Source organism: Stomoxys calcitrans, chromosome 3 (assembly GCF_963082655.1).
Source record: "Stomoxys calcitrans chromosome 3, idStoCalc2.1, whole genome shotgun sequence".
Taxonomy (NCBI): Eukaryota; Metazoa; Arthropoda; class Insecta; order Diptera; family Muscidae; genus Stomoxys; species Stomoxys calcitrans.
Genome location: NC_081554.1, coordinates 54,875,308 through 54,902,604, shown reverse-complemented (window position 1 = coordinate 54,902,604; position 27,297 = coordinate 54,875,308). Strand labels below are relative to the sequence as shown.

General features: G+C 37.7%; 1 protein-coding gene across 6 annotated transcripts in view; it reads right to left on the bottom strand.

The window, feature by feature from the left end:
* Window positions 1-558: 558 nt before the first annotated feature.
* The window catches only part of LOC106095391 (dnaJ homolog subfamily C member 7), an 83,835-nt gene continuing 57,096 nt past the window's right edge, over window positions 559-27,297 (bottom strand). For all 6 annotated transcript variants that reach the window (XM_059364619.1, XM_059364622.1, XM_059364620.1 and 3 more), the window contains 3 exons: window positions 6,496-6,948; window positions 5,593-6,437; window positions 559-1,388 (listed from right to left, as the gene is read on the bottom strand). In XM_059364619.1, coding sequence (XP_059220602.1) covers window positions 1,300-1,388; window positions 5,593-6,437; window positions 6,496-6,948 — 1,387 coding nt within the window. In that variant the 3' untranslated portion in view covers window positions 559-1,299. The remainder of the gene's footprint in view (window positions 1,389-5,592; window positions 6,438-6,495; window positions 6,949-27,297) is intronic.

Below are 27,297 nucleotides of genomic sequence, written 5' to 3'. Positions count from 1 at the left end.
GTCTACCTTATCATTTCGTTATAAATATATTGACACGTCCAAAAAAAAACTTTTCAAAGTGTATAACACTTTCTACAGCACATTGTATAACACTTTTAAACTGTTATACTACAAAATATAGTGCCAAGAAACTGTTTTTACTTTTTTTAGCTTTTAAACCTTTTTAAGCTAGATAAACTACAATATTATTGTAGTATAACAGTTTGCTAAAATGCTTATTACAACATGACTTTAACTGGTCTACCTCATCATTTCGTTATAAACAAAACTTTTCAAAGTGTAGAACACTTTCTACAACACATTGTATAACACTTTTAAACTGTTATACTACAAAATATAGTGCCAAAAACACCTTTTTTACTTTTTCTAGCCTTTAATTCAATCTGTAAGCCAAAAAACTATCTATGTATAACAGTTCATCAAGGCTTATTAGAATGCCAAAACAAGGTATAACTAAGTGACTCTTCCTTGACTACCTTATTGCTTTTCTGTTTTTACTATATATTTCTTTGTTTATATTTCTTTTGTTTAGAGTATAGAACAGTTGGCCAGAAGAAGAAGTTAGAGCGTTGTTTTTTTACAAATATTTTAGCATCTCAAGTCATAACATGGCTAAGTAGATGCAAGTGTTTGCATGCTATTTTACCAACAAACATCATTCATCATCATTATCTCTTAAAAACAAAATCAAGTCTCATCAAGTTTTTCTTTTACTATTCTGTCCACAAAAGTATAGTTTTTTGCTTTCATAACTCTGCGTTAGTTTTGTTTCTATTTTTTTATGTGTGGCGGCATTTCTTGGAATATTTTGAAAATTCCTATATATGTGTATATTGGTTTTTATATTATAAATTATGATCTGAGTTTAATCTAAAAATTATTTAATTTTTTTTTAATAATTAATTTTTCTTTGTTTTAAGTTTTGTTTTTTGTTATGCTCATGCAAAAATTATTATTTTATTATTTAAATGTTTATTCATTTTAATTTTCATTTATTTCATTTATCTCCTCAGTTATTTTTTATGTATTTCCGTTGTATTGTTGCGTTTTGCTTTTATTTTCCTTGAACAGCGACGCGACGTCTTTGAGGCAACGGCGGCGGCTTCAAAATTGTATTTTGTATTTCTATATTAACGTTGTTATTTCTTTAAACTGTAGACTTGTCTTAGTTGTTGGTTTTGTAGTTTTTTTTTTTTTGGCTGTGTTTGAGTCCTGGGGGTGTTTTGCGTTTCCTTTCTGTTGTTCTTGTTGTTATTACAAAAAACGCAACATTTTTGTTTTGAGTTTTTTCATTCGCTTTTAAAATTCGAAACCGAATGATGATTGACCACCAGGGCCACCGCTGAACTGGAAGAAATGTCGGAACATTTGATTTGGATCAAAGTCAGCTGGAAAAAAAAGAAAAAATGCAGTTAGTAAATGTAATAAAAAGGACAACAATTTCGAGCCAAACACCTGAGATAGGGTTTGACATTGCACGAAGAACAATCTTATATATAAAAATCGTATAGACTCAAAAACAGCTGAACCGATTTTCTTGAAATTTTCAAAAATTGTATAGGTTGGTGTGGAAGGAAACATAGGCTTTATAATTTTTTTGATATCGGAAGGGGGCGGTCCCTCCCCCTTACCCCAAAAGTAGTACCCAAAAGTAAAAGTTTACCGATCGGGTCAATATGAGACTCAAATAAAAGGTATTTAGGAGTAGAGTACGAATTTCATATTAAAAATTGTGTCCAAGTAACTGGGGGGGCCGCCCCAACGCCAAACACACCCCCCCCCCCCCCCAAAAAAAAAAAAAGGTTTATTGGACAATCATGACAATATGGGACTCAAACGAAAGGTATTCGGGAGTAGAATGCGGATATGGGCAGGAGAGAGGAACTGGCTTTATAATTTGTTGATATCGGAAGGGGGCGGACCCTCCCCCGTTACCCAAAAACATCATCCAAAATCAAAAGAAGGCCGATAATGACAATATGGATATCGAATGAAAGGTATTGAAGAGTAGAATGCGAATATGGTACTAAAAATTGCAACCAAATACCCATCGGACCGCCCCAACCCCGAAATTCCCCCAAACTTACATATTGAACGTTCATATCAATATGGGGCTCAAATGAAAGGTATTCGGGAGTAGATTATGCAAAATCAGAGTAAAGTATAGGGGTCACACCAACCACCCGAAAAGTCCCCAAATGGGCATATTAACCAATTATGACTATATGTGACTCAATTTGTTTGTTTGTTCCGTAGACTCAAAAACGGCTGAACAGATTTTCTTAAAATGTTCACAGATTGTGTAGGTTGGTCTGGAAGAAAACATAGGCTTTTTAATTTCTCGATATCGGATAGGGGCGGACCTTCCCCGTCAAGTCAGGTGAAGCCTTTTCTCCTAAAAAATACATCAAATAGGTTAATTGACCCTTATGACAATATGGGACTCAAATGCAAATACCTTGCAGAGTAGAAAACGAATCTGATATCCAATTTTGGAGCCAAGTGTTTGGGGATACGCCATAAAGCACTCCCTGAACTGATCTTCATTTCTGACTATTGCAATATGGAGCTTAGATCAACGGTATTTAGGTGTAAAGAACGAATTTGATATCTATTTTCAGGGCAAAGTGCCGGTGGGCGCCTCATCCACAAAACACCCTCCAAACGGTTCAAGTTTATCGACCACGGCATATGGGGCTCAAATTAAAGGGACTCGGGAGTAAAGCACAAATTTAATATCGATATTTGAGTCGAAATGTCTGAAGTGTCATCCCTCCCCCAAAAAGCACATCTCATTACCCTAATTTTCAACAATTAAAAAACAAGATCTCGGAGATTGGTAATGCGATTCGTTCGAAACTTTTTGCACTTATAGTCACCAAAAACAAAACATGGTTTCTATTCTTGAGGTCGGGTGCCTCGGTGGCCGCTCAAAACCCTACAATTGGATACATAGACCAATCACGACAATATAGTTCTCAAATGAAAGGTGCTTGAGAGAAAAAAAAGGAATTTTATATCCAATTGAAGAGCCAGGTGTAGCAGTGTGTTGTAAATTCAGAGAATAAACTTTATTTAATTGATGCCTATTTTCCAATCCTATGCGATCTATATTCTTCTAGATGAGCAGGAACCTTCAATGCCAACTTTAAGTAGAAGGATAGGTGAGATTAAACAGTGCCGTAGATATCACCCGCTTTCGGGAACTCCCTGTGCTTCGACTTCTCATCCCTAAATTTCACAAATGACAGGCCCACATAGATAATTCACGACCCAGCGTTTCAGACCCGACTGGAGGGATGTGTTGGCGATGTCCTCAAATAGTCTGGCATGACTGATCGTGTCGATTGCCTTCGATAGGTCCAGTGCCACAAGGACCGTCCTATCACATGGCCTGGGATGATTGAAGCCACGGCAAATGTGTGCGGTGATGGCATCCAAATCAGTTTTTGTGCTATGCACTCTTCGAAATCCATGTTGATGCACGGCGAACGGAAATTCTCCTACGATGTTCGAGAGGAGTAATGCCTCAAGCGCCTTTGCTACTGATGAGAGAAGGGAGTTTGGTCTGTACGACTCCCCCAAACTCGGGTCCTTTCCAGGATTCAGTAGTGGGGCCACTCTGCCCATTTTCCAAACATCGGGAACTATAAGTCAAGTTGAGCTACTCAACTCCAGGTAAATCCAGATTCTTCAGCATCAGTGTAGAGATTCCGTCGGGGCCCAACGCCTTTGTTGATTTGGCGTCATGGATGACATTCGTAACTTCGCCCACGGTAAATTGTGATGGCTGTCCATCGGCTCGGAGACCACGGATACGGCGAACGGCTCTCCTCCTTGCCACTCTCGGGATGCACAACAAATTGACGGTTGAACAACCTGGAGCATCTCTTTGGATCAGTCACGGTTACGTCGCCAAAAGGACCAGGATATGAGTCTCATCTGTAATCTGAAGACTATCAGTCCATTTTATATACAAAAGTCGATGTAAGGAACAAATTATAATCACAAACCGCGGAAAGCTGTGAGCACCGCACAGGCTGGAACATTGAGCTCCAAACTGTGTGGTGCTGTCACAAAGAGCTTAGCTGCCAGCTACTGTGCGCGTGCACAGGTTGCGGATAGTGGAATGCTCCATACTGTGTAACTGCAACGGCATCCGCGCACAATATCGAGCGTAGAGTCTCAGTGGGGGGCCGGGAAGCTCCTACTCTTGCACAAATACTGAGTGCCTATGATGTTTGATATAACAAGGCGAGTTATTGGCGCCATTAAATAACCAATGGCCACCCTTTTCCCGCGCCAATCGGTCGTTAGGATCGGAACGAGCTTGCTCACCTACAGGAGCTTAACAAGGATCGCCACCTCCACATGAAAATGTGGCTACAACATCAATAATACCTCCTTCTTTTAAGTCAAGGGATCACGCACCACCTCAGCAACCCCAATTCGCCGGCATTTGCAAGCTGTGGTTTACTGTTAAGTCAGTTTCGAACCTCAGGACCTCAATCACTTTTGGCGACGTTACAGTGGCTGATCTGAAGAGATGCACCCGGTTATTTATCCATTGCTCACAGCTATCCCGTGCCGGGCCGCATTAGAGACGCGATCCGATAGCACATCGCCCATATAGAACGGGCTTGCAGGATAACTAATTATATCTTCCCTTCCATCTCCTCTACTATCTTTTCTTCACTTTTATCTTCTTTCTTCTTTTCTTTCCTTTTACTCTTTTATATTCCCTTCTCTCTTTTATATTCTCTTCTCGGTTTTATATTTTCTTTCATCTTTTCTTCTCTCGTTTCTTCTCTTTTATTATCTGTAACCTTTTCTTTTACTTTCTCTTCTATTCTCCCTTTTATTAATCCTTTTATCTTTCCTTCTGTCTTTTCTTTTCCCACTCTCTTCAATTTTCTCTTCTATCCTCTCACCGTAGAGCAGAGGTTAGCGTGCCCGCCTATGACAATGAAAGCCTAGGGTTGAATTCTGACGAGAACATCAGAGAAAAATTTATGTCCCCTCCTAATTCTGGCGACATTTGTGAGGTAAACTTCTCCCCAAAGAGGTGTCGCACTGCGGCACGCCGATCGGACTCGGCTATAAAAAGGAGGTCCCTTGTCATGAGCTTAAACTTGAATCGGACAGCACTCGTAGATATGTGAAAAGTGTGCCCTTGTACTTTAATGGAATGATCATGACCAAAATTGCTATTAACTGTAACCACTGTAACCCATTCACTCATCTATCATTATCTTCTCGCTTTTCTTTTAATTTCTCTTTTATCTTGCCCTCTATATTCGTTTCTATCTTCCCCTTAACATGCTCGTCGATCCGCAATCTTCTCTTCCATCTTCTTCTATCCTCTATTCCATCCTCTCTTCTCTTTTCTCTTCAATTTTTTCTATATTCTGTCTTTTTCTAACTACTCTTCTCTCTTCCATCTTCTCTTCTATATTCTGTTTTATATTCTCTTCCATATTCTTTGCTATTTCTCTTCTATGTTCTTTTTATCTTTTTTCTGTATTCTGTTCTATTTCTTCTTCTATCTCCTCTTCCATCTTCTCCTCCACATTCTCTCCTCCTTGCCCTTACCTTGTTCAAGTTCTTCCATATCTTGACCGCTATCATAGCGCATCTTCTTGCGTTGATCCGACAAAATCGCATAAGCCTCGCCGATTTCCTTGAATTTCAGTTCTTGTTCTTTACGCTCTTCAGGCGAACTATTCGCATGACGATCCGGATGATGGACCAAAGCCTTTTTGCGATAGGCCTTCTTAATCTCATCTTCGCCGGCATTGCGTGACACACCCAAGATCTTGTAGTAGTCCTTGCGTTTCGATTTCTTCAAGGCAAATTTAGCATCGCGCAACAATTTCTTAATTTCGGGGGTTTTTTGTATTTGCAGGGCAGCCTCATAATCATTGCAGCACTCCTCAAACTTCTCCAAGTCATTGTAGCAGCGGGCACGCAAAAGTAAAGCTTTCAGATATTTGTCATTGATCTCCAGCACTCGCGTACAATCGGTGACAGCCTCTCGCAAATTATTGATTTTGGAATGGACTAAAGCGCGATTGTAGAGAAGTTTCGAGTTAATGTCCTTATTGAACTCGTCAATCTTCAGGGCTTCACTGTAGACCGTTTGAGCTTCACGATAGCGCCCTGATTTGAACAGAACATTGCCATTTTCCTTCATATCCTTGAGCGCCTTACTCTTGGCACGCATTTCGCGAGCCTTTTTGTGATCGGGATCCAGTTGCAGGGCAAGTTCGAAATGTTTGATGCCCTTTTCCAAATTGTCGGTGTAATAGAAGCAAAGACCACGCACATAAATGGCATCGGCTGAGGTGTTGTCTAGTTTTATAATGCTAATGGCAATGTCAACGGCCTCATCGCAACGACCCAAAAAGGCCAAGCATTCGGCCTTGAGAAGGCGGTATCTGAAAAATTAAGGATTTTATTATAATGGTGTCGAAGTATACATTGGCGTAGGCTTACCTGTAACATGCTGGAGCCAACTTAATGCCGGTATCCAAATAGTAGACCACATTGCGGTATGCCTTGGAGTCATAGTTGGTCTGTATGGTCTGCTCCAATTGGCGCAGTTGTTGGGCAGCTTGTTTCTCAGTGTTCACAGATTTGCTTTGTGGATCTAGTTCCTCGATTTTCTTGATAGCCTGTTCTGCCCCAATGATATCACCCATGGCCACACAGCATTTGGCAATTCGCACATAGGCCTTTTCGAATGAGGGATCTAATTGAACAGCGGTACGAGCATCGGTCAGGGCATTTGTGTAGTTGGACAACATCATATAGCATGCCGAGCGATTGGCATAATAGGTCGCCGAGTCCGGACATAATGAAATGGCTTCTGCATAGAATTTCAGAGCCGATTGATAATTTTGTGCCTTATATTGGTCGTTGCCAAGTTTTTTCCTCTCTTCAGCAATGCTAAAAGGAGACAAAGCAAAAGGGGAGAAAAATGTTAGTAGAGAAAACGCAGCATAAACACAGAAAATCCAAATTAAAAAAAAACACATTTACAATTTTTTCAAAAAAAATTTTTCCTATGGGAAAACCTTATTCAACCAGGCTGAAATCAAGTTTTCCTATGGGAAAACCTTATTCAACCAGGCTGAAATCAAGTTTTCCTATGGGAAAACCTAATTCAGCCAGGCTGAATTCAAGTTTTCCTATGGGAAAACCTAATTCAGCCAGGCTGAATTCAAGTTTTCCTATGGGAAAACCAAATTCAGCCAGGCTGAATTCAAGATTTCCTATGGGAAAACCTAATTCAGCCAGGCTGAATTCAAGTTTTCCTATGGGAAAACCTAATTCAGCCAGGCTGAATTCAAGTTTTCCTATGGGAAAACCTAATTCAGCCAGGCTGAATTCAAGTTTTCCTATGGGAAACTGAATTCGTAATTCAGCCAGGCTGAATTCAAGTTTTCCTATGGGAAAACCTAATTCAGCCAGGCTGAATTCAAGTTTTCCTATGGGAAAACCTAATACAGCCAGGCTGAATTCAAGTTTTCCTATGGGAAAACCTAATTCAGCCAGGTAAATTCAAGTTTTCCTATAAGAAAACCTTATTCAGCCAGGCTGAATTCAAGTTTTCCTATGGGAAAACCTAATTCAGCCAGGCTGAATTCAAGTTTTCCTATGGGAAAACCTAATTCAGCCAGGCTGAATTCAAGTTTTCCTATGGGAAAACCTAATTCAGCCAGGCTGAATTCAAGTTTTCCTATGGGAAAACCTAATTCAGCCAGGCTGAATTCAAGTTTTCCTATGGGAAAACCTAATTCAGCCAGGCTGAATTCAAGTTTTCCTATGGGAAAACCTAATTCAGCCAGGCTGAATTCAAGTTTTCCTATGGGAAAACCTAATTCAGCCAGGCTGAATTCAAGTTTTCCTATGGGAAAACCTAATTCAGCCAGGCTGAATTCAAGTTTTCCTATGGGAAAACCTAATTCAGCCAGGCTGAATTCAAGTTTTCCTATGGGAAAACCTAATTCAGCCAGGCTGAATTCAAGTTTTCCTATGGGAAAACCTAATTCAGCCAGGCTGAATTCAAGTTTTCCTATGGGAAAACCTAATTCAGCCAGGCTGAATTCAAGTTTTCCTATGGGAAAACCTAATTCAGCCAGGCTGAATTCAAGTTTTCCTATGGGAAAACCTAATTCAGCCAGGCTGAATTCAAGTTTTCCTATGGGAAAACCTAATTCAGCCAGGCTGAATTCAAGTTTTCCTATGGGGAAACCTAATTCAGCCAGGCTGAATTCAAGTTTTCCTATGGGAAAACCTAATTCAGCCAGGCTGAATTCAAGTTTTCCTATGGGAAAACCTAATTCAGCCAGGCTGAATTCAAGTTTTCCTATGGGAAAACCTAATTCAGCCAGGCTGAATTCAAGTTTTCCTATGGGAAAACCTAATTCAGCCAGGCTGAATTCAAGTTTTCCTATGGGAAAACCTAATTCAGCCAGGCTGAATTCAAGTTTTCCTATGGGAAAACCTAATTCAGCCAGGCTGAATTCAAGTTTTCCTATGGGAAAACCTAATTCAGCCAGGCTGAATTCAAGTTTTCCTATGGGAAAACCTAATTCAGCCAGGCTGAATTCAAGTTTTCCTATGGGAAAACCTAATTCAGCCAGGCTGAATTCAAGTTTTCCTATGGGAAAACCTAATTCAGCCAGGCTGAATTCAAGTTTTCCTATGGGAAAACCTAATTCAGCTAGGCTGAATTCAAGTTTTCCTATGGGAAAACCTAATTCAGTCAGGCTGAATTCAAGTTTTCCTATTGGAAAACCTAATTCAGCCAGGCTGAATTCAAGTTTTCCTATGGGAAAACCTAATTCAGCTAGGCTGAATTCAAGTTTTCCTATGGGAAAACCTAATTCAGCTAGGCTGAATTCAAGTTTTCCTATGGGAAAACCTAATTCAGCTAGGCTGAATTCAAGTTTTCCTATAGGAAAACCTAATTCAGCCAGGCTGAATTCAAGTTTTCCTATAGGAAAACCTTATTCAGCCAGGCTGAATTCAAGTTTTCCTATGGGAAAACCTTATTCAGCCAGGCTGAATTCAAGTTTTCCTATGGGAAAACCTTATTCAGCCAGGCTGAATTCAAGTTTTCCTATGGGAAAACCTTATTCAGCCAGGCTGAATTCAAGTTTTCCTATGGGAAAACCTTATTCAGCCAGGCTGAATTGAAGTTTTCCTATGGGAAAACCTTATTCAGCCAGGCTGAATTCAAGTTTTCCTATGGGAAAACCTAATTCAGCCAAGCTGAATTCAAGTTTTCCTATGGGAAAACCTAATTCAGCCAGGCTGAATTCAAGTTTTCCTATGGGAAAACCTAATTCAGCCAGGCTGAATTCAAGTTTTCCTATGGGAAAACCTAATTCAGCCAGGCTGAATTCAAGTTTTCCTATGGGAAAACCTAATTCAGCCAGGCTGAATTCAAGTTTTCCTATGGGAAAACCTAATTCAGCCAGGCTGAATTCAAGTTTTCCTATGGGAAAACCTAATTCAGCCAGGCTGAATTCAAGTTTTCCTATGGGAAAACCTTATTCAGCCAGGCTGAATTCAAGTTTTCCTATGGGAAAACCTTATTCAGCCAGGCTGAATTCAAGTTTTCCTTTGGGAAAACCTTATTCAGCCAGGCTGAATTCAAGTTTTCCTATGGGAAAACCTTATTCAGCCAGGCTGAATTCAAGTTTTCCTATGGGAAAACCTTATTCAGCCAGGCTGAATTCAAGTTTTCCTATGGGAAAACCTTATTCAGCCAGGCTGAATTCAAGTTTTCCTATGGGAAAACCTTATTCAGCCAGGCTGAATTCAAGTTTTCCTATGGGAAAACCTTATTCAGCCAGGCTGAATTCAAGTTTTCCTATGGGAAAACCTTATTCAGCCAGGCTGAATTCAAGTTTTCCTATGGGAAAACCTTATTCAGCCAGCCTGAATTCAAGTTTTCCTATGGGAAAACCTTATTCAGCCAGGCTGAATTCAAGTTTTCCTATGGGAAAACCTAATTATTCAACCAAGCTGAATTCATGTTTTCTTAAGGAAAACCATATTCAGCCAGACTGAATTCAAGTTTTCTTAAGGAAAACCTTATTCAACCAGGCTGAATTCAAGTTTTCCTATGGGATAACCTTATTCAGCCAGGCTGAATTCAAGTTTTCTTAAGGGAAACCTTATTCAGCCAGGCTAAATTCAACCAAACCTAACCAAACCTAATTCAGACAGGCTCAATTCAAGTTTTCCTACGGGAAACCCTTATTCAGCCAGGCTGAATTCAAGGTTTCCTATGGGAAACCCTTATTCAGCCAGGCTGAATTCAAGGTTTCCTATGGGAAACCCTTATTCAGCCAGGCTGAATTCAAGGTTTCCTATCATTGGCTCAATCTTCTTTTTTAATAGAACGAAATAGATTTTTCTTCATGCATAAAAAAATTCAATTTCCCTTTACGCAGTTTTTCCCGCATTGCGTGATCTTTTCAATTGAAAGTTAATGGAATCTGTACTTGTTGAACTCCTCTTGAAATGATAAATTATTTATGGCAATTTAAACGAGAGTAATCATCATCATCATCATCACCATCACGAACAGCATAAATGGTCCTGTACTTAGACAGAGTGCTTTCCATCAAACACTTTGAATCTCAATCACTATTCCACATCATACTCTCCCTTGGTCCCTGCTATGTTTTAATCCCCCTACTCAGTGTTAGGGAAAATGATATTCCCCTACTTGTCTGTGTATTTACACATACACATAAAATGGCATGCAAGCAAGCAATAAAACTGCAAGGATGCAAATAGGAAACCTTTGAATAAGGAATGACTGTGGATGCCAGTCTGATTGCAATGTTAGGACAGGAACCCTCTATCTGTCAATCTTTATATTCCTGTTATAATCTTTGCTCCTTGTGAAGTATTTGTGTTGTGCACCTAGTACTCTATTAAGGTTGTGTTTGTTTCCTCCTATTTCCTGCCCTCACCAACAGCCACAACAACCAAGTTAGAAATCCAACGAAATTGAAACTAACATGGTGTCGGTTTTGATAACCATTCTCATCTGTCATCGTCAGGAGGTAAGACAGGTGGTTATAAGAGTGGGATATTTTGTTGATTGCGCGTAGGGATGACATTTTTCCAAACGACACTAGCAAAGCTTTTCAAATGTTGATGTTGATGTTACATCCATGAACCATCTTACTTGGATGGACTACGGATTCAACAAGACCTCACCAATTTGGTTAGGATTCCCATTAAAAAAGTGAAGAAAGTTTTGATTACAAATTTGTTTTCAAAATTTCTTCCACCGAAGAATAGACCCTCGCTATATTTATATGGAACAATTATGGTTTATTGTGCATTGAACTCTACTCTAACTACAGACAATAATTCCAACGAAACTATAAAGGGAATAGCCATAAAAACCAAAGAATAAATTACAAACTATGGTGAGAAAACCGCATAATGGAATTTTATATATATTTTTTTTCTAAGTTAGCACTTTAATGAACTGATAATTTATTTCTGTAGTCTTCATGCCACATTCAAACCATAAAGTTAATGGTAATTCAGAAAAATAAAAATAAAAAACACAAAACACAAAACTTAGCAAAAAGGCCTAAATATGGAAGCAGAAAAAAAACAAACCCAAGCTACTCATAATACCAAACAGAAGCCAAAAAGAATACTCAAATGTTAGGCATAGCCGACTTTAAATTAAGTAGGAGTCCCATGAGAACAACGAAATATGAATATTGGGAAAAGTTAAGACAATTCATTGTAGACACTGATGATGCAAGCAGTTAATGAAAATCCCTCCAAAAAATTGTTATTTAATAGATGAAAAGCTTTGTAGGGATCTTGTTTTATCGATAAAAAATACAATGTTCGTATACTGACTTCAAATTTTGTTGTAGAGACACTGATGATGCAGAAAATTAATGAATGTCTTACGTGAACGGTACAACAGAAATTCTTTGGCAAAATTCAAAAAATTGGGGTAGGTCTTTCGGGAAGCCATACCTCAATACAAATAAGCCTTCTTGTGTTTACTTTCAAATTTGGTTGTAGAGACACTGATGATGCAGAAAATAAATTGACGTTTCATGTGCATCGTAAAACTAGAAAACTTAAACAACGTAAAAGATAATTTGAGAAGGGGTTTCGTAGATGTGTCGTTTGTCAGAAAGCGTTTTTTATGCTGCTTTCATATTTGGTTATGGAGACACTGATGATGCAGAATTTAAAACTTTTTTATCTCGAAAACGAAATAGTATGTAAAGGATGACAAGTTTTGTTTGAAGTTTGCCTCACCGAAGAAAACAAAAAAAATGGTATGCTGACTTCAAATTTGGTTGCAGAGACACTGATGATGCAGATAAAAAAAGTCTCATGTGGACAGTAAAAGTAAAAAAAAAAAATAAGAAAATATTTAAAAAAAATGGAAGCAAATTGGAAATGGTATGTTTGGCGTTTGTATACATTAATACAGAATGTATGCTAACGTCAAATGTAGTGCAGAGACACTGATGATGCGGGCCTGAAATAGATGTCCATATTTGTCACAAAAGGTTTCAAGGTTTTTGGGGGATTATGGCTGCAGAAACACTGATGATGTAGAGAATTTTCTCTTAAATAATTCGTTTGAGATATAGAAACCTTTGTGAGAATCCCACTTCATCGAAAAAACCCCACAAAAGCTTGGTAAGCTGATTTCAAATTTTATATTGGACGTTAAAATTAGAAAACTTTGACAACATAAACGAAAATTGGATATGAGTGTTGCGCCGATGAGTCCTTTATTACAAAAAAAAATCTTTCTTATGCCGACTTCAAACTTAGTTGTGAAGACACTGATGATGCAGAAATTGAATAGATGTATTTCCAAAAAAAAAAAAAAAATTTTAAATAAAAAATAAAAAAGGTCGTTTGCTGACCTCAAATTGCATTGCAGAGCCACTGAAGATGCAGAAAAAAAAATAGATCTCCCTTGTGCACCACAGCAATGTCACCTTTGGTGCAAAAAAGCTGTATTTCATATTTGGTTGAAAAGACACTGATGATGCCGAACTTATATTGACATCCATATTAACATTCATGGTATGCAAGATATGAAATAATTTGGGAACCCCGCCCAATCAAAAGGCAGCAACAACAACATACTGAAAAACGGCTAAACCGAGTTTGAATCGGCTGAATTTGGGCCCCTCAGGTGACAATAGCTTACTTAATTACACCCTACACCACTACTGTGGTACAGGGTATTATAACTTAGTGAATTAGTTTGTAACACCCAAAAGGAAGGGAGATAGACCCATTGATAAGTATACCAATAGACTCAGAATCACTTTCTGATTCGATTTAGCTATGTCCGTCTGTCTGTCCGTCCGTCTGTCTGTCCATGTTAATTTGTGTACAAACTATAGATTGCAATTTTCATCCGATCGTCTTCAAATTTGGAATGGGCGTATTTTTCGGCCTAGAGACGAAACCTATTGAAATTGGAAAAAATCGGTTTAGGTTTGGATATAGCTCCCATATATATGTTCGCCCGATTTGCAGTAATACTGCAATAAGATGGTCATTTGTTAACCGATTTTCTCGAAATTTGGCAGGAATCCCGACATTACAGGTGAATTCATAAAAATCGGTTCAGATTTGGATATAGCTCCCATATATATGTTCATCCGATTTGCAGCAATAATGCGATAAAATTGTCATTTGTTACCCAATTCTCTCGAAATTTGGCAGGAAGGATTTTCTAATGACTCTCGACATTACTGGCGAATTTCATGGAAATCGGTTCAATATTAGTTATAGCTCCCATATATATGCTCGTCAGATTTTGGGTAATTTGCAATAATGTTGTCATTTTTCAATTTTTGCTCGCCGAGGTCCATCAAAAATGGTTCAGAATTGGATATAGCTTCGACTTATAGGGTAAGTGTAGGGTATTATACAGTCGGCGCCGCCCGACTTTTGCCCTTCCTTACTTTTTTTTTGTTGTCTGAAGGGTGAAATATGGTACTAAACCTTTTGATGTCCGAAGAGGGGAGGGTCCCCCCGCTCTTACCCCAATTTTCAAAAGCGTCCGATCTCAGAGATGGGTGCACCGATTCCCCATTATGGTAATTCGAAAACACAAATTTTGGTATAAAACTTTGGGGAAAAATAACCTGGGGGTGCGACCCACCCCAAAAACCCATCCTAACGGACATGTTTACCGATTTGGGTCAATGTGGGTATTAAATAAAAGGTATTTAAGAGTAGAGCAAGAACTTGATATAAAAATTTTACCCCAATTATTAGGGGCTTCCCCACTCCAACAGGGCATTATTCCCGCTTACTTAAATACCCATTTCGGTCAAAGCATTTTTCTAAATCGGCATTTTTTAATAAATTTGCTATGGAGGCTACAAAAATTTCTTTTGAATGGGTTCAAGAGACATGTGATGTAAAAAAAACATAAGCCCAAATGGGGGATCTGGGCTTTGCGTTTTGAGAACTTCAGGAGTTTTTCCAAGTTTTTAATAAAAAAAATTGCTTAATTTGAAGTACATATAGCATGCGTTTATGTTGACATATCTCGTTCAAGCTTCACTTGAAACGCATCTACAAAATGTCCCCTTTACAGAAGGAAAAGGAAGTAAGCAAGTTTTTTCAATGCAGACTAATCAATGAAAATAGTTTTTTCAAACATAAATGTGCAAACAAATCTTCTTTTTACAAATTTTTTGACTTCAAAACTGCACAACTATTGACGGAATAATCGTAGTTCATTTTGCCATTAATCTAAATCATGCATCAAAATGAAAATCGAATCACAAATGCCTTCGGAAATCGTAAAATACAAAGCCAGTCTCGGCCAAAATTTCAAAAAATAACAATTAAATGTCGAATATCCCCGAAACCAGTAGAGATATTCTGGACCTCAAGCATTCTTTTTTGTAAATATTTTGGAGCATTATTCAGCAAAAATTATATGATCATGGGAATCGGGTCGCTAATACAGATTTGGCCACCCGAACAATTTTTCGAGATACCGAGGTCACTAAATTTAGGGCCCTGTCAAGAAGTGCCCGAAGCAACTTGGCCCTTGAAATTTTGCACATTATCTCGATAAAACCTCAGCTCTTGTCATTTTAAAGAGTTGTCTCTATTCGTTCACAAATAATTTTGTTTATATTCAACCCCAATATGCACCGCCGGATAAGATGTCTGCATATTTGGATAACAGCAAGGCAGCGTTTAAGGCTCTTATCCCTACCCGATACCCAAATTTTTTGGGAACGGGTGCCCACGAATCTTTCCCAAACAACGCACCTCAAGTTCATGTTCCAGGAGTTAAACATCTGTCTACCAAATATAGAAATTAAATCGAATTTTCAAAAAATTTCAATCATTTTTTTATTTGAATCAATTAACAAATTAATTGAAAATTTCAAAAATTTTAATCATTTGTATACCCACCGCCATTTATTCATTTAACCATTCCGTTTGTAACACATCGAAATAATCATTCCCTTCCTACAAAGGATTTGTATTTCTGATCGTTGTAAAATTCTAAGACGATTTAACGATTTCCGTGTGTATGTCCGTCAGTTGTAATCACGCTACAGTCTCTCGACAGAGATATTGAGTTGAATTTTTGCACAGACTCGTATTTCTTCTATACGCACGTTAAGTTCTTGAATGGGTCACATTGGACTATATTTTGGTATAGCTGCCATATAGACCGATCTGGCGATTTAGGGTCTTAAGCCAACAACAGGCGCATTTACTATCCGCGTTCGCTAAAATTTTGCATAATTGGTTTAATTAGGCCTCCTGATATCAGAACCCAAAAAGCTCCAGATCGAGACATACTTGGATAAAGCTGCCCTATAGACCGATCTCCCGATTTAGGGTCTTGGGCCTATAACAAGCGCATCTATTACCCGACTTTGTTGAAATTTGGAACAGTGAGTTGTATCAAGACTCCCAACATCTGTCCCGTATATGGTCCAGGTCGGGCAATATTTAGATGTAGCTGCCCTATAGACCGATCTCCCGATAAGGGGTCTAAAGACCATAAAAGACGCATTTATTCTCAGGTTTTGTTGAAATTTGATATAGCTATCATTAGATCGAACATCCGAATAAGGGATTACATGAACGGCGCATTTATTTCCCAATTTCGCCGAAATTTTGAACTGTTACTTGAGTTTTTCGGCACTTGAACCATATGCGATTAAGATCGGACAATATTTGGATATTAACATTGATATAGTAGTGTTATAATAAATCTTCATAATGAATATATCAAAAGTTCGGCGCAGAAAATCTAAAAAATTTCAATCATCTTTTTTTTTATTGCATATGGATTTTCTTAATTGAAAATGTTTTCAATTACTTTTCCAAAGCCGTGAATTATATTATCATTTTCTTGATTGAAACAGTTTTCTGTGTAGATAAACCTAGACGTTGTTTTTGTTGTACATAATAATACTCCCATTGCATGTCTTACTTACACTCAACCAATTTTGTTATTAAAAATAGCAAAAATCTTTGCTAAAACAGCAGTTTTTGTTGGCTGACAATGGCAAAGCAGACATAACTGCTGTTTCAGAAAACATAGGGCTGCTGTATTAACAAACATTTCGTAATGCTATTTCCACTAAAAAAATCTGCTTCTTTGAGTACACAAGTCAGATGACTGCAACTTGTGGCGATTATATTGGGCATTTTTTAGATTTTTTAAGAAATTTTGTCGGAAAAGAGATGATTTTAATTTGTGGAATATTACTGTAAAGAATCTATCTGATCCATCCATTGGTATACATTTCGAAATGTGGCTGAGCTTGCTCGCATTTTTTGTGCTATTGTGCACATGACTGGCATGGCCTTTTTTTTTGTCCATAAGCAGGTTAAGTTCGAAGATGAGCTATGTAGGACTATATCTTGATATAGCCCCCATATAGACCGATCCGACGATTTAGAGTCTTTGGCCCATAAAAGCCACATTTATTATCCGATTTTGCTGAAATTTGACACAGTGAGTTGTGATAGGCCCTTCGACATCCTTCGTCAATTTGGCTCAGATCGGTCCAGATTTGGATATAGCTGCCATATAGGCCGATCCTCCGATTTAAGGTCTTAAGCCCATAAAAGCCACATTTATTATCCGATTTTTCTGAAATTTGGGACAGTGAGTTATGTTGGGCTTCTCGACATCCTTCGTCAATTTGGTCCAGATCGGTCCAGATTTGAATACAGCTGCCATATGAAACGATCCTCCGATTTAGGGTCTTAGGCCCATAAAAGCCACATTTATTATCCGATTTTACTGAAATTTAAGACAGTGAGTTGTGTAAGGCCCCTCGACATCCTTCGTCAATTTGGTCCAGATCGGTTCAGATTTGGATAAAGCTGTCATATAGACCGATCCTCCTATTTAGGGTCTAAGGCCCATAAAAGGCGCATTTATTGTCCGATGTCGCCGAAATTTGCGACATTGGGTTAGGTTAAACCTCTTGACACAGTTCTGCATTATGGCACAGATCGGTCAAGATTTGGATATAGCTGCCATATAGACGGATCTCTCGGTTTTAGGTTTTGGGGCCAGAAAAAGCGCATTTATTGTCGATGTCGCCACAATTTGGGACATTGGGTTAGGTTAAACCTCTTGACACAGTTCTGCATTATGGCACAGATCGGTCAAGATTTGGATATAGCTGCCATATAGACCGATATCTCGATTTAAAGTCTTGGCCCCAAAAAAGACGCATTTATACTCCGATTTAACTGAAATTTGACATATTGACTTATTTTAGGCTTTTCGACATCCATATTGTATATGGTTCAGATCGGTTTATTTTTAGATATAACTAAAATGACCACCATTTTGTTATACATAATTGAACAATGACTTGTACTTATCAGAATTTGGTCCAAATCGGATCATATTTCGATATAACTGCTATTGGACATAGGGCATGCAATTTTCGCTGGATTATGATGAAAGGTGGTTTACTTATATACCCGAGGTGGTGGGTATCCAAAGTTCGGCCCGACCGAACTTAACGCCGTTTTACTTGTTTCTTCTCAAATCCTCGTCATAATCAAGCAGCTGTCATTTCAGCAAACAACAGACTTTTCAGCAGCAATGCTGCTATTCTGAAATTGCAGTACAACTGTTGTTATAGCAGAACTACTACTACAATAACAGCAAAATTAACTACTAACATTTAGCAGACAGTGTTTGCTATTTTCAGCAAACGTTTTTCTATGAGTGTAGCTATGATACCCATGGTCGACAAATGATGATGCTGGATGTAGGGTATACAAATTAATTTCAACTTTTTTTCCCCAAACACACAAATTCATGAATATGCAATACAACACGAAGACCACAACTATGGCTTTCTTTCTTTAGATACCAAAGCACACACTTGTCTACCATAATAGTTGCCGCCTATAGAAAGCCTATTAGCAATGGCAAAATTAAAAACTTACTTTCCCCCTTCCTCGTTTTCAGACAGCAATAGCCTAGTGAATTTTCTTCGAAATCATGGAACAAAGTGGAATTAATATAAACAAGGAAGCATAAAACTTATTCTTTGTGAATACAAAAAGGAACAAAAATATTTAACAAATGCTAGAGGCTTTTTTTAGAGCAAGTTAAATAGCATCCTTGACTAAGAGCCTGAAAAGAAAAAGTCTTTCTAAATGAAATAGAAAAAGTCGAAATCTTCTGTCGTTGACCATTATATGAGCCATGAGTGTGGTAAAGCAAAGAACACTTGGGCAGCACTCGGAAATAATAAAAGGAAATGAGTCTATAATCAAAGAATAAAAAGGAGACAAAAAAGAATGAAAGGTAAAGACGATTTGACTGAACATTGACATAAAGACATCTGTTATGACTTCCAACATCAATACAAAGTGTAGTCGGAATCGTGCAATAACTCCCCTGTAAACTAATCTTCCGATTATACTTATTGAGCCGCCAGAGGGAGCAGATATTATCCAATTTGGCTGAAAATTTGCACAAAGACTTTTGTTTTGACTTTCAACATCTATGGCAAGTACGAACATGATCCGCATCAATCAAAAACCAGATACAGCGTCCATATAAACTTATCTTCCGTTTATGCTTCTTAAGGACGCAGATATTAACCGATTTCGATGAATTTCTTCACAAGGGTTTCTATTATGAGTATTATGATATCTTCCATATTAAGTGATCTCCCTATTGTATTTCTTGCGATTTCCATGAAACTTTACGCGAAGACTTCCAATATGACTTTCCATATCAATAACAAGAATGCTGCAAATGTCTGGAACATAATCTGACATAGTTCCTACATAGAACGATTTCCCGATTTTAATTCATGAGCCATAGGCCTACAGACCCATAAGCCTTAAGTCCTTTCTACTCAAAACCATGGAACGTATTGTGGACACCATAATAAAGAGTAGGATATCCAGCGAACTGCTAAAATACAAACAGCCTATGTCAAGGGAAGGTCGGTGGAGTCTGCCCTGTACGAGGTTGTGCATAAAATAGAAGAATCCTTCAATGCCAAAACGTACACACTGGCGGTATGCATTGATATCGAGGGGGCTTTTAATAATGTGCGGACCGACACATTGATCCAATCGTTAGATCAGTACCGGATGGACCGGGCCCTAAGAGAATGGATAAACCATATGCTAAGGAACAGGTGGATAAATTGCGGGTCCCATGACATAAATATAAGGGAGAAAGTGGCGCAGGGCATTTTATGGCCACTCCTTTGGGTGGCCATAAATAACCCAACGGAAGCTGGCTGAGGAGGGGTTTGAACCCGTCTGCTATGCAAACGATTTTACAATACTTTTTAAGGGTAAGAATCTGGACCAGCTATAAGGGAGAAAGTGGCACAGAGTATTTTATGGCCACTCCTTTGGTTGGCCATAAATAACCCAACGAAGGCTGGCTGAGGAGGGGTTTGAGCCCGTCTGCTATACAAACGATGTTACAATACTTTTTAAGGGTAAGAATCTGGACCAGCTATAAGGGAGAAAGTGGCACAGGGCATTTTATCGCCACTCCTTTGGGTGGCCATAAATAACCCAACGGACGCTGGCTGAGGAGGGGTTTGAGCCCGTCTGCTATGCAAACGATGTTATAATACTTCTTAGGGGTAAGAAGAGCCGAAACAGTCTTGCATATGGCATATGACTGGGCTAGACCCAGAGGTCTCAATATTAACCCAAAGAAGACTGAAATATGCCTGTTCACGAGCACCACGAACCACCACCACGGTGGGCCAATTTAACGCGACATGTTTCCTCAATAAGGCGATTTCGATATCTGACAAGGTCAAATACTTGGGTGTGATCATGGACAGGAAACTGAATTGGAAGTGTCACATTCAGGAGCGTACTGAAAAGTCTCACAGATGTTGGGCACTATGTAACGGGCCGTAGGCTCGAAATGGGGCCTGAATCAAGTGGTTCTATAGGAGGGTGATTGTTATGGAGATTGTTATGTATTGGAGGGACTGATATGGAGAAAAAGTGCAACATAAAAATCATACACACGGTTTAGAGAACATGTAGTCTTGGCCTTGGCGGAGCGATGAGGACCACGCTTACTATGACACTGTAGACTGTTCTAGATATCCAACCCATTGACATACAGATTAAGTGTGAGGCAGCCGAGGCGATGGGAGAATGGATTGAGGATGGGAGCAGCTCATACTATCGCGGAATAATCGTTACGATACCGATAGGAAACCTGAAAGGAAGGAAGGAGGTTTCCGATCGGATACCTGAGATGAACCTTGAGGTCGAGTGCGAGGCACTACTGCCATCGGCACAGTCTTGGATTAACGGAACCCTAGTATTGCCATCTGGAAGATCATGTTACACGGATGGCTTAAAGCTAGAGGACAGAGTGGATCTGGGGGTCTACATTGAGAACCCAGGTACTGAGATCTGTTTTAGACTGCCTGACCATAATACGGTCCTGCAGGCGGAGATCCCGATCACGGAATGCGTAAAGTGGTGTGGTGCTATCACGAGGACGTCGAGTGTGAACATCATTACCGAAAGTAAAATTGCCATAAGGGCAATAACAACCAGGACGGTAAGGTAACGAACAGTCTTTCAGTGTAAGAAGGAGATTATCGCCTACTCTGAGGATTGCAAAATCCGCATTGTTTGGGTGCCGGGCCATAACAAAGTAAGGGGAAATGAAAGGGCAGACGATTTGGCGGTAAAGGCCAGAGGACTGCCGTCAATAAACTTGGTTAACCCAAAGCCTTTCGGGTTGACGCAGTCCGAGTTAGGGGAGTGGGCGACGAATGTGCATGCAACATTGTGGAACAGCGAAACGGTCGGTAGGACGACGAAAATCCTATGGGGGGATCCAAATCGTGAGAAGCTGGTAAGGCTTTTACTGAAAGGAAGTAAGAAGGAGTTCAGTATAGCTATTGGTATCATAACGGGACACATAGGACTACAAGCTCACTTATGTTAAATATGCGGGAAAGATGATGAGACGTTAAAGCATTTCCTTTGTCATTGCCCGGCTTTCGTGGCAAACAGATACCAGCATTTAGATGGGGACGCAATACAGGACATCAACCAACTTAGGGACGTGGCATGGAAAACAATAAAGGATTTTGTAAGAAGCACGGAATTCATAACTTGACATTTTCTTTTTAGAGGTTTCTTTATATTGTACTAAAAATATTGGGTTGCCCAAAAAGTAATTGCGGATTTTTTAAAAGAAAGTAAATGCATTTTTAATAAAACTTAGAATGAACTTTAATCGAATATACTTTTTTTACACTTTTTTTCTAAAGCAAGCTAAAAGTAACAGCTGATAACTGACAGAAGAAAGAATGCAATTACAGAGTTACAAGCTGTGAAAAAATTTGTCAACGCCGACTATATGAAAAATCCGCAATTACTTTTTGGGCAACCCAATAGTAACCTCGAAAAGAAAATAGTTTTTAGAGCGCACAACAAGCCGGTGTATGTCCACAGTGGCATGTGGCGGATTAATATCTGCACCCTCTTTTCAGCCTAAACTAACCTAATTAATGAGCCTCTAGAGGGCGCAACTTTTATCCAAAATTGATGCAATTTGGCACAAAAAATACTTCTATGACTTCCAACATTCATACCAAGTACAATACAATTTGGAGCATAATCTGAAGGAAGCTTATAAGTTGGTCTCTTGATTGTAATTCTTCACCGCTAGAGGGCGCAATTCCTTTTCTATATCGCTGAATTTGTATGGTAATTTCTCATATAAACTTTAAAATGATCCAAATAGGGCCATAAACTGATATATTGGGTTGCCCAAACAGTAATTGCGGATTTTTTAAAAGAAAGTAAATGTATTTTTAATAAAACTTAGAATGAACTTTAATCGAATATACTTTTTTTACACTTTTTTTCTAAAGCAAGCTAAAAGTAACAGCTGATAACTGACAGAAGAAAGAATGCAATTACAGAGTCACAAGCTGCGAAAAAATTTGTCAACGCCGACTATATGAAAAATCCGCAATTACTTTTTGGGCAACCCAATAGCTCACATATAAACCAATCGATTATACATCTTTTCGTTTCGATGAATTTCTTCACGAGGATTTCTCTTATGATATCTTCCATATAAAGCGATCTTCCTTCTTGTACTTCTTGAGATTTACGCGAAAACTTCTAATATGACATTCCATATCACTGACAACAAAGGTCCAAATGTACATAACCTGACATAGTTCCCATATAGAACGATTTCCCGATTTCCTTTCTGGAGCCTCTAGAGGGCGTAGCTTTTATCCGATTTGGATGCAATTTGGCGCAAAAAATACTTCTATGATTTCCAACATCCATACCAAGTATAATACGATTTGTACCATAATCTGAAGGAAGCTTATACGTTGATCTCTTGATTGTACTTCTTCACCGCTAGAGGGCGCAATTTCAATTCTATTTCGATGAAATTATGTGTGGTGACTTCTCATAAAACCTTTAAAATGATCCAAATAGGGCCATAAACTGATATACCTCACATATAAACCAATCGATTAGAAGTCTTCAGCCGCTAGAGGGCGTATTTCCTATCTGATATGGCTGAAATTTGGCACAAAAAACGTTGCTTGACTTCCGACATCAATGTTAAGTATGATCGCAATCAGCTCATAACTTGATATAGGCCCCATATATACCAATCTCCCTTTCATACTTTGTCAGCCTCTAGAGGGCGCTATTCTTTTTCGATTTGGCTGAAATTTTTACACAATTATCTCTTGATTCCGACATCAATGTTAAGTATGATGGCAATCGGCTCATAACATGATATAGTCCCTATAAATACCAATCTCCCTTTCATACTGTGTGAGCCTCTAGAGGGCGCTATTCTTTTTCGATTTGGCTGAAATTTTTACACAATTATCTCTTGATTCCGACATCAATGTTAAGTATGATCGCTATCGACTCATAACTTGATATAGTCCCTATAAATACCAATCTCCCTTTCATACTTTGTCAGCCTCTAGAGGGCGCTATTCTTTTTCGATTTGGCGGAAATTTTTACACAATTAACTCTTGATATGGCATCAATATCTTATCAAAACATATAAAAAAAATCAGTGGGATTTCTTGTTTAGACCTCCAATTCCACTTTAAAAAAGAGAAACAGCGAAAGGACAAATTCGATCCCTTTGAGAAGGTATATAAGATTCATTCCTCTTGAATCCATGTAATTTTAATAATACTTTGTCTTTAATCAAACTGAAACACTATTCGCTCGGTGTCTAACCCAGAACAAGGGGTCAGTGTACTTTAACATTTTCCATGAATACTTTTAATGAAATGGACAACAAAAGGGAATAAAAGAACCCGACAAACAACGTCAAATGAAAAGAATTTTGTAAATTTCTTGTTTCTTACATTTTCTATTCGCAGGGACATGAAAAAATGACACAAAATGTAATGCATATTGCAAAAAAGCAAAAGGGAAGTAGCATAAGTTTGAGTAATGGAAATGAGGAAAATATTAGAGCAAAAGCCCCTAGAAAAAATTCTATTCTAGACATAAAACCAGGCAGGCCAAATTAGTTCAAAAAACGAAATTCTTAAGATTTTATGCACAGAAAATAGACCAACAGCCATGGCAATATATTGCGGCTTAGAGCTCCAATGATTATGACAATGACAGGGGAACTACAACGACGACTTCTTGGATGGTGACAACAAGTTGGCCGTATTATGTCACACAAGCCGGCTAAATACCATCTAATACCGGGTGGTGGTGTAACGAATAGCTGAGTCAGGCTTCAACTGCAGCAACAATTTGTGGCATCAACAACAAATATGCCAAATATGCAACACAAGTAAGTGCAATGGAAGCCTTAAAAACTGGAAGGAAAATAGTTTTCTTGAAGTTGTCAAAGCGTCAAACGCACGCACACACTCGTACACATAAGTGAAAGTATACTAAACCCCTTAGAAAATTTCTTGATGAGGAAAAAGGGGAAAAAGTTAACCAAGTGTGGAAATGGCAATACGGAAGTTTGAACAAAAAAAAAAAAACGTTTTACTTGGTTAATTTCAAGTTTACCTTAACATAGCGTTGAGAATTCCAAAATACAACGAGAATTTTTCCAGGAAGGTAAATTAAACTGTCCAGAAACCGAGTCAAGAATATTAAAGCAAGATATCTAGGAAAATGAATGGAAAAGTTAGTTTTGTCTGCAATCAGAATCAGACAAATTTTGGTACATCATCATTACAATACAGCAAAGAAATAGAAGGTAACATACCTTTGTGTTCTTTCTTTTAATTCAATCGAAACACCGAAAAAAACTAAAAGTTTGTAAACTGTCAGACAAATCTCCATGAATATAGAAGAATGAGATAAAATGAAATTCCCTCTACAGAGAAAAACAAAAGACAAATAATAGGAAACGCAATTTTTATACGTCTGTGGAAAATCTTCATGAAAAAAGCACTATGATAAGCATAACAAATACAGTGGAGTTAACTTTCTGAAGAAAATGGGTTTTACTTTTCGTTTATTCGAATTCTTGAAAGCAATTCACTTTCTTTTACTTTAAAACATGCACTGCATCACATTCATACATCACATTTCAATGAATCCTACAGGAAAAATATTCCTTTCATATGTTCTGCTTTCAAACATTCAGGAATTTATGATAACGACAGGTATTCACATAGTTTTCTGTGAAATTCTCTTCCAGGAAACAAAACAGAAAAGTAAGCCACTCAAGCCCGAACCAATAGCAACATAGTCAAAACAAGAACCTTCTCAAGGGGCAAAGGGAAGAGAGAAAGTGAGGGACAAAGAGAGAGCGAGAGCGAGAGCGAGAGAGAGAGAGAGGGGGGTACAATGAAAGCAAAACAATTTGTTTACAACTTGGACTTTTTGTTTTCTTTTGGGTCTTGGTCTGGTTACTTTTTGGCATGTCCCTATTGTTGATTGTAACAGTTTTCGATGAAATGGGAGCAAATATTCATTTTGTATTAATATCCCACCCAACATTTATCAATACATATAAACATACAGTAGTTTGAGTATATGTATGTTTGCAATACAAATACAAAAAAATTCATCGTCTTCGTTCTTAATTCATATCGAGAACTTGGGCCAAATAAGGAAATGGCTACAACAGGCAGGGAGGCAACAAAGATATTGCCTTGCCATACCACCCTTACAACGACAACGAATGAAATCATTACAAAACAATAAAATGTTGAAAAATTATTGGTGTCCCTCATACGTCTCCGAATCTACTATGCTTTGGCTCTGAGAGTTTTCATATTTATGTTGTGGCTATTCTCCGACAATTTTTGGCATACAAAAATATGGAAGTGTGGGTCATTTTATGTTCGATAAAAAAAGAAAATTTCCCAGAAATTTTTTCTAAAGACAAAAATTTCCCAGAAATTTTTTTGTCTTTGAGGAAGATTTCATCGAAATTTTATTTTAGGAAAGATTTCATAAACATTGTGTTTTAAGAGAAAATTTCTGGAAAATGTTTCATGGATATTTTGTCTTTAGAGAAAATTTCATGGAAATTGTGTCTTTCATGGAAATTTTGTCTTTAGAGAAAATTTCAAGGAAATTTTGTCTTTAGAGAAAATTTCAGGGAAATTTTGTCTTTAGAGAAAATTTCATGGAAATTTTGTCTTTAGAGAAAATTCCATGGAAATTTTGTCTTTCGAGAAAATTTCAGGGAAATTTTGTCTTTAGAGAAAATTTCAGGGAAATTTTGTCTTTAGAGAAAATTTCATGGAAATTTTGTCTTTAGAGAAAATTTCATGGAAATTTTGTCTTTAGAGAAAATTTTATGGAAATTTTGTCTTTAGAGAAAATTTCATAGAAATTTTGTCTTTAGAGAAAATTTCATGGAAATTTTGTCTTTAGAGAAAATTTCATGGAAATTTTGTCTTTAGAGAAAATTTCATGGAAATTTTGGCTTTAGAGAAAATTTCATGGAAATTTTGGCTTTAGAGAAAATTTCATGGAAATTTTGTCTTTAGAGAAAATTTCATGGAAATTTTGTCTTTAGAGAAAATTTCATGGAAATTTTGTCTTTAGAGAAAATTTCATGAAAATTTTGTCTTTAGAGAAAATTTCATGAAAATTTTGTCTTTAGAGAAAATTTCATGGAAATTGTCTTTAGAGAAATTTTCATGGAAATTTTGTCTTTAGAGAAATTTTCATGGAAATTTTGTCTTTAGAGAAAATTTCATGGAAATTTTGTCTTTAGAGAAAATTTCATGGAAATTTTGTCTTTAGAGAAAATTTCATGGAAATTTTGTCTTTAGAGAAAATTTCATGGAAATTTTGTCTTTAGAGAAAATTTCATGGAAATTTTGCCTTAGAGAAAATTTCATGGAAATTTTGTCTTTAGAGAAAATTTCATGGAAATTTTGTCTTTAGAGAAAATTTCATGGAAATTTTGTCTTTAGAGAAAATTTCATGGAAATTTTGTCTTTAGAGAAAATTTCATGGAAATTTTGTCTTTAGAGAAAATTTCATGGAAATTTTGTCTTTAGAGAAAATTTCATGGAAATTTTGTCTTTAGAGAAAATTTCAGGGAAATTTTACCTTTAGAGAAAATTTCAGGGAAATTTTACCTTTAGAGAAAATTTTGTCCTTAAAGAAAATTTTGGAAAATTTTGTCCTTAGAGAAAATTTTTAGAAAATGTCTTTAGAAAAGTTTTTGGAAAATTTTGTCTTTAGAGAAAGTTTTTGGAAAATATTGCCTTTAGAAAAAA